Source organism: Canis lupus, chromosome 12 (genome assembly GCF_003254725.2).
Source record: "Canis lupus dingo isolate Sandy chromosome 12, ASM325472v2, whole genome shotgun sequence".
Classification (NCBI taxonomy): domain Eukaryota; kingdom Metazoa; phylum Chordata; class Mammalia; order Carnivora; family Canidae; genus Canis; species Canis lupus.
Genome location: NC_064254.1, coordinates 23580521 through 23594257, shown reverse-complemented (window position 1 = coordinate 23594257; position 13737 = coordinate 23580521). Strand labels below are relative to the sequence as shown.

Genomic DNA, 13737 nt, shown 5'->3' with positions numbered 1-13737 from the left:
GAGGTTGCAAGATGATGACCAAAGCTGTAGAGAGCTAAGGAGCTGCTGCGTGATTGGGGCAGTGCTGCTCAACTGACCCACCTGACTGCATTCTCCATGTACATTCTACATGGCAATGCATTTGGGAATTTTGAGATAGGAAGTGACTTGACTTGGGTTATATTTTAGAAAGATAAAGACAAATACCAAGTGGAGAGTAGATTATGTAGGGCAAAAGTGGAAGCAGGAGATCATGTGGGAGGTTATTTCAGGTTTTTTTTTTTTAAAGATTTTATTTATTTATGAGAGACCTAGAGGGAGAAGCAGGCAGAGGGGAATCCATTGTGGTACTCAGTCCCAGGACCCCAGGATCACGACCTGAGCCAAAGGCAGATGCTCAACCACTGAGCCACCTGGCATCCCTATTTCAGGGTTCTAAAGAAGAAATAAACATGGCTTGGACTAGGGCTATATGGTAAAAGGGAAGATATGTGGTCATATTCTGGATTATTTTTTTAATGTAAAGCTGGTCAGAATTGGTGTCAAATTAGATGTGAGGCGTGAATCAGGGAAGACTTGGAGGATCTTTGTGTGAACAGCACACTGAGCCAGGCAGCAGTGGGGGGAGTATGTCTTGTTTCCTAGGATGCTGGAGAGAGGAATCTTGAGTTCAGGGATGTGTATGAGAATGAAAATACACAGTTGGGACTTGTTAGCAATGTAGATTTATCTTTCCGAAGCCACCAGAGTGGATGAGATCATTTAGAGAGTGGACCACAGACAAATGGAGAGAGGAAGGGGGCAGTAGACCAAACCTTGGGCTGTCTTTAGAGGGAAAAAAGGGCAATGATGCAGCCAAGGAAATTGGGAAAGAAAGACTGGTGAAGTGGGAGGAAAACCAGGAGAGAGTGGCATCCTGAAAGCCAGGTGAAGAAAGCATTTCAAGAAGGGAGTGCTCAATTGTGTCATTGTTGCTAAGATGTTGAGAAAAGTGAGCTCTATGCCTAGAACATTGGATTTGCTATATGGAGGTAGGGAGGCTCTTGATAAATGGGGATTAGGGAGGGTGGGTACAAAAGCTGAATTGAAATGGGCTCAAGAGAGAGTGTGAGATAAAATGATGACTGAATATAGAAGCTTTTTCAGAAGGGTAGAATGAGGATCAGATAAATGGAGCAATTGCATATTTAGGATGTGGAATAAAAAGGTCTTTTAAAAGATTGGATATGTTACAACATGTTTTATGATGAAAATGAGGCAGAAGGAGAAAAAAATCACTGATTTGGGAGATAAGGGATATTTGCAGGAAGAAAATCCTTAGGTAGATGGGAGGACATTGGTACAGTATGGACAGTTGAACCTTTATGTGGAGTAGGCCAAGCCGATAAGTACAGAAGTGGCCAGGTAGTGATTTGTGGGAGAAAAGATGAAAAATTTATCAGACTGCTTCTATTTGAATTGAATGAAGCAAAGAGGTTCTAAATCTAACATCTTTGCTATTATCCTTAACTCCTGTTGCATGCCAACATTTTCCTTGTGGTTCCTTACATCCCATCCTTTTCTTACTTTAAAGTGCCTTGTGACTTGGTCGCATTCCCTCACTGCACCTCCTTCCTCCTACTGAACACTACCCCAGGCCCTGTGTAAGTTTTCTCCTGATCACAGTGGGTGGGAGGAGTTTTATAACCATGTACCCTCCTCTTCCTGAAGACTTCTTTCCTGAGACCTGCTTTGTCTGTTATTGGCAGCTAGGGGACTGTCCTACTCCAAAGCAGATACACTTGATATACTGAAATGTCATCTGCTGGCACCCCATAAGGACATAGAGCTCCTCTGATGGTACTACTAAATTAGGCTTTTGTTTTTTTCTGTGGTGAAAAGTCCTGGGCAGTATATGGAGGTGAGTGGTGAGCAAGCCCTTCATAGGCCATCATTTCTAGTTTGCTTTTTTTTTTTTTCCTTCTTTTTAAATATTTTGCCATGAACAAAGTACTATAAATTAGTTGTAATAAGCCTGATACAGTAATCATGGGTATTACTCTATGACTCTTATTTCAGCTATAATGGACTTGTTATCTCATCCTATTCCGTACATGTATATGTGTTTGTGTGTGTGATTTTATGTATAGACATAGGAATAGCTTTGTAGTACCTGATATTAGATGTTAGATGATATTGGGTACTATCTGATGTGAGAGAAAGAACAAACATCATAATGTCCACGTCCTAATCTTAAGACCTGTGAATATGTTAGATTAGGAACTTTGTGTATATGATTAAATCAAGAATCTTGAGATGCAGGCAGAAATTTATCTGAGTGGCCCAGCATAATCACAAGGATCCTTACAGCAGGGAGGCAGGAGTGTCCAAGTCAGAGGAGGAGGCGTGATGACAGAAGCAGAGATCAGGATGAGGTGGCCATGAGCCAAGGCATATTATCAGCATCCAGAAGCTGGTGGAAGTGGAAGGAACACATCTTCCTCTAGAACCTTTAGAAGGAATGCAGCCCCACTGACATCATGAATTTAGGTCCCTAAAAGCAGGTTGGATTTCTGACCTCCAGAATATAAGTATATATTGTTGTAAGCCATTATGTTTGGGATAGTTTGTTACAGCAGCAATAAGAAACTGATTCACTAATGCAAATCCTATTTACCCAAAGGTATGACTCTTTTCCTAAATGTCTCTCTTTCCCTCTGTTTCTTTCTCTCTGTAGGAGATAGGAGGTTGGGTGGCCAGGCAGGAAGAGAAAGTGAGTCTAGGAGCCAGAACAGCTGAGGGTCATTAGCATGTGTCCAGGGCCAGTGCACAGCGGGAGTGGGAAGGTGTGGGTGGAGTCTCTGGCTGGCGATTGAAGCCATCTGGACCAAGGAAACTTGGATGGAACAATTCGAAGGGAATTCTGCTTTGTTTGGATTTGGTTCTGTGCAATCCCCTTCAATAAGCAGTTTGAATCTCTTTCACATTATAACCAGGCCAAGTCAACTGAAGCTTTAAATAGGAAATTATTCCACTCTGGAGAAATACTAATTTTCATAAGGAAAATGCCTTCAAACAAAATTAAAGAGCTATTTTCAAATTCTTCCTCTCCTTTCTCATTTGTCTATCAGCTAAATGATTTCTATCAGCACTGTCTGAGCGTATTACTGTTTCACTATTCTATCATTATAGAAAGAGAAGCAGGGGAAATATTTATATATCCCACTAGGTAATTTGGAAAAGTATTATTAATAAAGGCATCATACTCTATAACATTGATTTTTTTTTAAAATGAAGGCCATATATGAAAACATATAATAGACTATTTTATGATTTTGTAGAAGTTTATATTTTTGTAGTGCTTGTTTCTGTTTTCTGTCATTATTTAATTACTCTTTATGAACTGAAGTACTTTACTGGAACCAAAACCCTAGCTGGTTGTCGGAGAGAACTGGGGTTGTTCTGCCCATGCAGAGCATTGCTTTTAAAAGTTGTTTTGCTTTTGTGGGTCTCAGTTTCTTTGTCTGGAAAATGAGAGATGGTGCCAGATGAGGCCCACATTCTCTCCAGTGCTAATTTTCTAAGATTCCATGAAAGCTATTGTATTTACTAAAAGAGAAAGATAGGCTAGATTAAACCTGTCAGATTTTGGAGGTGGTTTTCTGTATCATTGGCCTTAGTTGACCTAGGGAGACTGATACCACACTGCTACCCATAGAGAGAAGAGTAGATTGGTCAATGGGCCATAGTCCATGATGCAGTACTCCTCTTTGTCCCTGCCCTCCTCAGTGTACCCCTGTCTAGTCTAGAGATTCCAGAGCATGCCTAGACTTCTTAGGAGGGTTAAATCTTACAGAAGTGATAGCACAGATGGGGAATTTCAAAGTTACATGATTTTATCAAACCACAAACAGAGAGGGTGGAGCATGTTAGTAGGAGATGAAGCTGTGTAGATAGGAGGGAGAAAAGAGGGGAGATTGAGTAGAGTTCTTTAGGCCATTGTGATGACTTTGGCTTTTAGTTGGAGTGAACTCAGGAGCCACTGAGGGGTCTTGAGTAAAGGATTAATGTGATATAACTTATTTTTTTAAAAATTAAAAATTTAACTTCTGAGTTTAGAATAGAGTTTAGGTCAGTGAGGGCAAAAACCAAGATCAGTCTGGAGGCTCTTGGAATAATAACCTAGGAGCAAAATGATGCCAGCTAATATCAGGATGGTAAGTAGTGAGGTGAAGAGAGCTTACTGACTTTCGGGGTGGGGGTGGGGTATCTTGAAATTATCGCTGACAGGATTTGATGATATATACTACATGAGTTTGTAGGAGAGAAGTCAAAGGAGACTCTAGTGAGATGTGAAAGGATGGAAAGAAAAACTTGGGCAAGGGAAATCAAAAGTTTGCTTTAGGATATATGTTAAATTTTTGTCAGATGAAAAGTAGAATTTTTTAAAAGATTCTTTTTATTTTTAAGTAATCTCTGCACCCTATATGGGGCTTGAATCCACAACCTCAAGATCAAGGGTCACATACTTCACTGACTGAGCCAGTCAGGGGCCCCTGTTCAAGTAGAAAGTTTAAGTGATAGTTGAATACAGAAATCCGACATCCAGAGTGAGTTCCCTTTTTGTAAAGTGTCCTTTCTTTTCCTTTATGCGTTTTCTCTAGGAGTGGTAGTATTTTGCAGGTTGATGATTAGTAAGAGCTTCCTATGCATTAAGAGAATTAATCTTTTGACACATATGTTACAAATGTTTCTTCTAGTTATTTATTTGGTGTATAGTTTTGTTTTTAATTTTTAGCAATGTAAAATTTTTTCACAATTAAATGTTTTGTTATTTCTTCCAGTGTTCTTTTTTTTTTTAGCACTACTCTGTTCATTTACTTTATTATAATTTTTAAGAATTTTTAATTCTTGATTTCACTGTTGGAATTTATTTTGGCACTTGGGGTGCATGGAGATCCAAAAAGATTTAGTGAACTTGGAGAATGGCTATCCTAAAATAGGGAAATTCAATCCAACAAAGCGTATGGCTCATAGTTGTCTGGGACATGTTATTTAAATTTAACTTTGGTGAAAAGGGACCAGCATTTGTAAATGGCGCTATCTGAAAAGCTGATGCAATTTTTGGCATTGTTAGTAAATATATAACAATTATATTAAGAAAGATGACAGTCCCACTTCTGAAGTGTTAGATTTGGTTTAGCATACTATACTTTAGAGATTTGTAGGATTTGGATTTCATTTAGAAGAGAGAAATGGGGGAGAGAGTAAGAACTCATAAGAAGGTCTGTGGGGGAGAACTGATTGAACCTCAGGTGTAATCCTGAACAAGAGATGCTGTTATAAAATGGTTGAGAATGATGGTGGAGAATAGGAAGAAAGGGAAGAAATCTAGCAGGCTTGCAGAGTCAGCTTGACAGGAGGTGAATAATTAATGGTAGAGCAATAGGACCCATGAGACAAGTTTTTATGTTTTCCTCCTTCAGACTCTGAACTGGATATGGTGCTGGTTGTGGACTCAACAGTTTAAGAGCTGTGGGGAATTCGGGGCTGAGTGCCATGAAGATTAAGACCTGGAAAATGGGGTACATGAGGTTATAAGCCAAAAGAATGGCTGTTATTTAGCTTGGAAAAGAGAATTATAAGAGATGGCTTAATGATGAAGTGTATGAAACATTTGTCTAGAGAAAACAGCTTCTACCTGAGCTCTCACTTCACCTCAGTTTGGATTCCTTTAGCAAAAACGTTTATTGTCTGTCTCCCAGTACCATAAAACACACACAAATGCACACACGCATCCCTCATGAGAGTCTCACCAGTAGACTAAAATATGGACCATTTGCCTCAGATGAATCATCTTCTACTTGGCCAGTTTATCTTCCTTTTCTCTAACAAAATGTGATTTAAAAGTTTTCTGTAATGCTTTCCTACACAAAGCTCAGTCAGCTAGCTAATTCATGTTTCTCCAGTGCTCCCTTTATGTAAATCTCATGTATGGATCTCTCCCTGTTTTCCTCATGGGCCTCTTAAATAGATTACTTACTTTTATATCTTATGGGTAGTATATACAATCATAAGTGTGTAGACATAGAGTAATATTATTTGTATATTCAATTCTTCAAGAAATTGGTGACACATCTAGTATGTGTGATTTTAAAGTTTATGCTTATATTGTGTCTTGTTTTGATTGTAATCTGAGTGAATGTAGGGTGGTTTCTACTGTAGTTTTTAGAGCCCTCAGTAGTGGTGATTGGTTCAACTCCATAAACATTTAAATGTTTGTTTGCTGATTTATTCATTCTTTCATACATTTGTATACCGGGTATTGATTGGGTATTTATCATGTTCCTGCCACTGTTCTAGGTTAAGGAAATATAGCAATAAATAAAAGAGACAAACACTGCCATTTTGAAGGTCTCACTCCACTAGGGAGAGACAATAATAATAGATTATGAAAGTACTGTGGAAAAAAATATAGCAGAACAGTGAGATATAGGGATTGGGGTTTGCTGGTATTGGTCACTTCCATTGAACAGAAAGCATAATGACTAGAGATTTAAGTTGAAAAGTAAGAAATGCTATTGGTTACCTTAAAAAGTTGTACATTCTCCTTTTGAAATAAGCTTAGTATAACTTTAAGTGCAGCATTACTCAGGGAATGAAGTAATTTACCTAAATTTAATTTAATTCTGTGAGTCTGAGAACCAAGCTCTATCTGTAGAGATTGCTTGTCAGAGGTAAGCAGTGGTTTTCTTTCATGTGCTTGGCTCAAGGTGAATTATCATAGGAAAGCAGATGATATTGGTCCACTTTTACTTTAGGGAGGGAGAATTAGATCTAGATTAAATTTCATTTGTATTAAATGTAGTTGGCTTTAATTTGAGTAGGAATTCTGTTTATCCCCCTGCAGAAGCATATAGCTTCCCATTGTCAAATGTAAATTGTTTATCTTAGTCCATAAAAATACATTAAAAAATTTTGTGCTACTACATATTTTGCAATCAAATACACAATACTGTCTTCTAGAGTCCCTCTCTGTCAGTGATCTGTTAGCCACCACCTGCCAACTAGAAACCCAGGCATGTTCTACTATCTCAGATTCCTCACATCCTGTAACTCATCAGATTGGATTTAATACACCTTGAACAGATTTGGGTTCTACCTACCGTTATCTATCCTTTGCAGGAACCTCCCACATGGTCTTCCTGCTTCTTCTTGCCCCCTTCTAATTTATCTCCACAGTGTAGCAAGTGAGCTTCTCAAGTCACTTGTGTGGCCCTCTGATGTAGTAGTAGTTTGGATAAAGATCAAAATCCTTCACAAGACCCACGAACTGTGCACACAGTCTCCAGTTGTCTACCATTCCAGTCTTGTTTAACGGCATGCTTTCCCTTGTGCTGTCTCTATTTTTTTTTTTTTTTTTTTTTTTTTGTCTCTGTGGATGTGGCTCATCCTGTTATGCTTCATGGCACAGTGAAGGGCTTCCTCTTCTGCACTATGCTTCCTTTAGTGTTCCCTGGAGCTTATTGTTTCAGAAAGCTTCCCTGATTGTCTACTTTTTACCTCCCATAGGATCCCCATTCTTGGAACTTAGCTCAGGTGTAATTTTACATATATTAATGGGATCTGTTAGTCAAGTAATTTGAGTAGTCAGTTCAGGCATGTAAACTACTTGACTAGCAGTTGAATTAGGTGGCAAACAAACTGATTTCTATATTAGCTATACATGAAAAGACAGAGATTTATGAATATTTTTGGGATTTAATTGTATGGAGCTATATAATGTGCCGATGGCAAGAAGAATCCCCAGTGGACATTAAAAATATACATTTGATTTTGGTTACTTAGTTACCCTGGCTGTGTACTGAAGGGTATCTGTGGGGATTTTGGAAAACTTTGAAGAAAATTATGTAATAGAATAAACTTTGAATCAGAATCTTACATTTCAAAAAGAAGAGTGATACCTAAAATGATTTCTCTGGTTTTTATTGTCATTTTTAGAGTTTAGAGTACATAAAGGAAATCTATTACTTTATCCTCCTCACTACTTAAGCACTGCATATTGAGATTGGCAGTATAATTTGTGGTCTGATTAGAATTGGGCTCAGAAGAGATTGTGGCCCTTGTGCATTTGATGATTTTATTTCCTTAATTTTCATTTCAGTGCTATACATCTTTCCTGGAGCATTATAACTATGAATCATGGAAGAAAATTAAATTGATTCTGTATTCTTCAACCCTACAATTTGGCAGTGAGAATATTTTTTTCCTAAAAAGTGACTCATTTACAAAGAGACTTTCTGTGAACATGGAAAAGACTTTACTGTCAGAAATCTTGCACATGGGGGTAGGGTGGGTATTTGGACCTGCTAATAATTGCAAAATGGCAAAATTAATGTCAGTATTGGTCAAAGATCATATGAAAATGACACTCCTACCAGCTTGTGTATTCAGAAGAATAAAGCTTGTGTATTCAGAAAAATAAAAACTCAGCTATATGGAAAGCTTATCATTTTAACAGTTTCAGTGCATTTTTTTGTTTGTTTGTTTAACTGTATCCTGCTATGAATCAACTAGTGTTTAGTTTTTGTACCTCTTGGAAGTTGTTCTGTGCTGTAATATTCCTCCCTATTAACCTTTATTTTCCTGATTTTTAGTTCAAAATTTTTCTGAATTTCATCCAATTTCTCCTGGTGATTTGCCCTGGGATCCCCCAGCTTGGATGTGGTTTTGGTTTTTATTTATTTTGTTACTAATTACTAGCTTCTAAAATCATCTTTGAATTTCTTGATAAAACTAAGTTTTTAAGAATGCATCTCATTGTAAGTTAAAAAAAACACATCAAACTTGTTCTCATATGGTAAACGTTTATTATTTCTGTATAGCAGTTCTCCAAAGACAAAACAAACATGGCCATTGTAAAATACACTGAGACCTTGTTCATATGTTTACCATTAGATCTATATGAATGTTGAAAAAGGGTTAAATCGAAATGATGATGACTGGATCTGCCATTCTTCATGTGCTAATGGTGCCCATTAAGGCTACAGAATAACACTTTGCAGAAGTGTTTCCATGGTTCTGTACAGAAGTCACTGAATCTGAAAAGGAAAAAAAAAAAACGAACTCACATTGAGTTCCTACCATCTGCCAGGCATTTTGACCTAGGACTCCATTTATTTCTTTTCAGAAGTGAAGTGGGCACTGTTATCCTGGTTTATGGTAAGAAACTGAGGCTTAGCTAAGCAAAATTACTTAGCTAAAATTCTGTAGAAAGTAGAGGGAGGAGCAAAATTCAGCCCAAGGTCTTCCAATTTCAAAATTCATTGTCTTTCCACTTTATTGAATTGCCTCCCAGGATTTGGTGATTTGATCACTCTGCCTGAGGTCACATTATGAGTCAGAGGTGAGCTGGGAACACAGTCTGGGGCATCTCCACATTGCTTTAATCCATTAAAATGCAATGTGTCCTCTAACAAATGGATCATATTAACTTCTTCGAAGAGGAGAACAGCTTTTGATGCTCTATAAAATATTTCATTTTGTGAAAAAAGTAGTAAAGCAGATACAACATTTGGCTTAACTTTTGAAAAAATGTGAAAAAAAATTCATTATAGTAAACTTTGTAGATGTCCGTCCATTTTGATAAATAGCCAATCTCCATGATAACTTTCTTTTGAGGAATTATATGAACATTCCTTTTCTTTGGGCACTCCGAATTTAAAAGTAGCCTGGCAAAATGTGCTTTTTTGAATCTGATTAATTATTCTAGAATCATAAGATCTGCTCTACCATAAAGCATTTTCTGAGAGAGGGTATTTCCACTGGCTTTATCAACTTACTAGCTATATATATATATATTTATCTTTGGGCAAGTTACTTAATGTTATGTGTCTTGGTTTCCTCATCTGCAGATAGGGATAATGTAGAACCTATGTTAAAGGGTGGTTGTGAGGGTAAAGTGAATTAATATATATGAAGCACTCAGTCTGGAACATGAAAAATACTGTATAAATCATTGCTGTTACTATTTCTCCCAATTACAGTAGCCTTTTTGTATATCCTTTCAGACCATCCAGAGAGTGCATACAAGGTTTTGAAGGACCTGGAGGCATACTAAGCGGTGGCAGTTATAAGTAACTTAACTCCATTTGGGCATGTGCCGGTGGTAACAGAGTTGAAATCTAATTCCAGACCTATCTGACTGCAAAGTGGTTGAAGGAAAGAGATTCAGGGATAATTAGAGTAGTAGAGATACAAGACTTAGACTGTGTAGATTGACTTTCCTCTTTCTTCTGACTGGTCTTAAGAACAGGAGCCACATGGCATTACTAAAAGCTTCAGTTTGCTACTGGTAGCAGCACAAGCATAACAATATTCCTTAGGGAAAGAGATTTTTCATACTTTGTGGTGTGATGACTTGAAGGTTAATTTCTCCAAAGTTTAGTTAACAAAAAATTGCCGAATGCTCTGTTCAATGATGGAATACAGAAATGGATTGGACTGGGTTTCTCATATCAAGGAGGCACATCATCCCAGGACATAGAAACTGGCTGCCCAGAAACAGGTTGTTGTGTATGGATTGTGGAGCAATTCATTATGATACTCATCCACTGTGAAGCAAAATGTTTAAGGATTGGACAACAGGAACTCAGTAGCAGAATTTGTGTGGGATATCCTGGAGGAGTGATACACTCTTAAGAGCTGAATGGGGTATGAAGGAAATGATCGTGGTTGGTGATAGAAATTACATAGTCTATCATTTGGAGACCAGCAGAGCATTTTATAGAATAAGAAATACAAGTGCATATAAAAGGGGAAAAACAATAATCTAGGAGTGATGTTGCTGAGACAACCATTATTATTGTTGGTATTATTAGAGCTAGCAAAGAATAGTAAAAGGAATATTTGAAAATGGGAGTGGGAAAGCAGGGAGTTATGCTATCTCTAAAATTACAGCTAAAATGTGCTGACAAGTAAGTGGTGAATACAAAAACCAGCCATAAATAGCCACATGGAAATGAAGCTTTTGGATTTAACAATGAAGATGTAATTGGAAACACTAATGAGATCTGTTTTAATACTGTTGAAAACAGAAAGCTGTATCCAAACAGTAAGATTGCGAGAGAGATGGAATCTAAATAAGAGGGAGAAATGCATTTTCAGGTGCCAGGTATCCGAGTCAACTTGACATTGATCTAGAGAAACCTAGACAAAAGTTCAGGGCCTGCAAGCTTGTTTTGGAGTTTAACTGCCATATGCTATGTGAAGAATAGTTTGCCTTGTCTGTAGAAGTTGGGCTGTTTTACCAAAGGTCCAGTATCTAGAAGGATGTGTAAGAAGCCGTGGACATGAAAGAGACGCTCTCCTCTGCAGACAGCTCAGCCTTGGGAGGTGGGGGAGTCATGTCACAGCCATGGTCATGGGGTTAACATCAGCAGCTTTCTAAAATGGGCAAAACAAAAGCTGTTACAGACTTACTCTGAAGAAGAGCATTTATCAAGTTTTAATTTATTCCAGAGATTAACTCAAAAGGCCATTAATCAGGTTGTTTAAAAATGTATTACATTTGTGTAATCCCCAAGTCTTAGGTGTTTTTCTTTTGAATATATTGGATATGTTTCTTTGTGCGAAACATTTTTTTAGGAGCTGTGAACATTGGCTCTGTATTTGCATCCCAAAGCCTCCCTTTTAATTGAAATATCTGGATATTCTTATGAATCTAGAGATATTTAAGACCTTTTCCCTAAAGACTGAAGGATATTAATTCCATATTCAGCATTTGAAGCTTTGTTATTTTTGTTTCTTAAACAGTAACCAAGTGAAGTCTTAAGTGTGAGACACTCAAAAAGTGAATCTTGAAATGGAGGACTGTTCTTTTTGAGTATGATGAAATGCTAATTATTTTGTGTTTATTTTTCTTTAGGGATATCAGGGAATTGCAGGATCACCAGGTGTCCCAGGATCCCCGGGAATACAAGTATGTGATTTATAAATACACATTGTAGAATTACCATTTCTAGTGAATCAAAAAACATAATTAACAGAATTTTATTCTGTGCTTCATTTAGGGAGTTCAAGGACTACCAGGTTACAAAGGAGAACCAGGGAGAGATGGTGAAAAGGTAAATGCACATAAACAAAAATGTGTCCAGTTACTTTAGTCATTCAAAGACCAAGGATGTTACCTATGATGCCTCTTATTCAATAGTGTTCACCTTGGTGAATTCCAAGATTTGTGGGCTCAGAAATTTGTCAGTGGTCATTGGCTAATAAAGTTCATGGAAGGTGCTTTTATCACTAGATAAAATTGGTTGTCCCTGGATGATCACTGTCAGATGGAACAGGTATTGGCATTGCTCTGATGCTGTGTTCTCTCCCTGTGGTTACGCAATGGCGGGGGGGGGGGGCGGTATCTTCTTAGAGGGGAGAGAGCTATGTGGATGGAATGGGTGTTAGCCACAGGTAGCCCCATACTCACGTGTCCCTCTCCATAATGGATACCCATCTGGCAGGTGGTCTGTTGGCTTAGTCTTAATGGACTTCTGCCTTAGGGCTTCAGTGAGTACATTTGTACTGCTGACTCTCTTTTTTTTTTTTTTTTTTACAACTCTGAGATTTGGTAAGCTTCCTATTGAAGTACCTGTTCTTTAAGTATGTTCTCTATGTTAGTACCTCCCCATGGATCTGAATCCATCAAGGCCTACTGGCTCTGGTAGCTGGTCCATGTCCAAGAAGCCCATTTGTGTTTGCTCAGGTCCCATGTTGATTTGTTAGCTAAAAGCACGGTTGTATTTTAAGGTCTGTGGAGGCATTCTGGTATTTGCTTCTGATAAAGCCTCTACTCGTTTTCTAACTACAATCCTTGCAAAATATTACCTTTTTAAAATGTGTGCTGCATTCACATCAGAGAAATTCTGATCCTAACCTGTATCCATTTTATGTTTTCATAGTTGCTCATGTTGGTTGCAGAAAATTGTAGCTGGTAAAATACCATCTCTGGATGGATCTCTGGCAGATCTAATGATGCTTCTGCCACTCAAACTATTTGATCTTGGGCATTTTACTTAATGTCTTTGAGTCTTATTTTTTTTTCATTGACGCAATGGTGTGATTCCTTCATAAGTTTACTGTGAGGATTAAGTGAAATAATATACGAAAAATATTTAGTATGGTTCCTGGTACAGAATCTCTCTTAAATAAGTAGTGATTGTTTTGTTCAAGTATCATGGCTGCAGTTGGGATGTAGCATGGGATGGGCTGGCATATATCATGGGCATGACATGGGTCAAAGCAGTCCCCAGAGCAAATTGGAAATTTAGTGATCAGAAAAGAGGCAGAAAATATGACTGAATCAGGGCAGCTTTATAACCTGGGGGAGAGTTAAAGGATGTAGAGCAATAGCACCAGTCGATATAATTCTCGAAGAATAGTATAAGCTCCTCTTGTCTACTGTGTAATGGGTCTTTTTAGCCATGGAGAAATCTCTGGCTATTTTAAATGATGGAGATATATCTTAAGAGGTAATGGGGAGCATGCTATACTTGTAGGAAATGGCAGAGGTCTTATATTTTCATGCTGTGGGGACATTGAGAGAGATTGCCTGCCCTCTGCCAGGTGAACTGGGGATTTCACTGGGAGCATGAGGATATCTGTTCAGATATTTGTTCTGAGGAGACCATGTGTCAGACGCCTCACCTACGTACTAGTTTACAGAATCAGTGCTGTTTCTTTAACTTTCTCACAATCAGCCTGATTTTGGGATGGCAGGGATTTAAT

The 13737-nt window shown here is 38.0% G+C and overlaps 1 protein-coding gene across 2 annotated transcripts in view; it reads left to right on the top strand.

Moving 5' to 3' along the window:
• Nucleotides 1-13737, top strand: part of COL21A1 (collagen type XXI alpha 1 chain) — a 240435-nt gene that overhangs the window by 160554 nt on the left and 66144 nt on the right. For both annotated transcript variants that reach the window (XM_049092201.1, XM_049092200.1), the window contains 2 exons: nucleotides 11885-11938; nucleotides 12030-12083. In XM_049092201.1, coding sequence (XP_048948158.1) covers nucleotides 11885-11938; nucleotides 12030-12083 — 108 coding nt within the window. The remainder of the gene's footprint in view (nucleotides 1-11884; nucleotides 11939-12029; nucleotides 12084-13737) is intronic.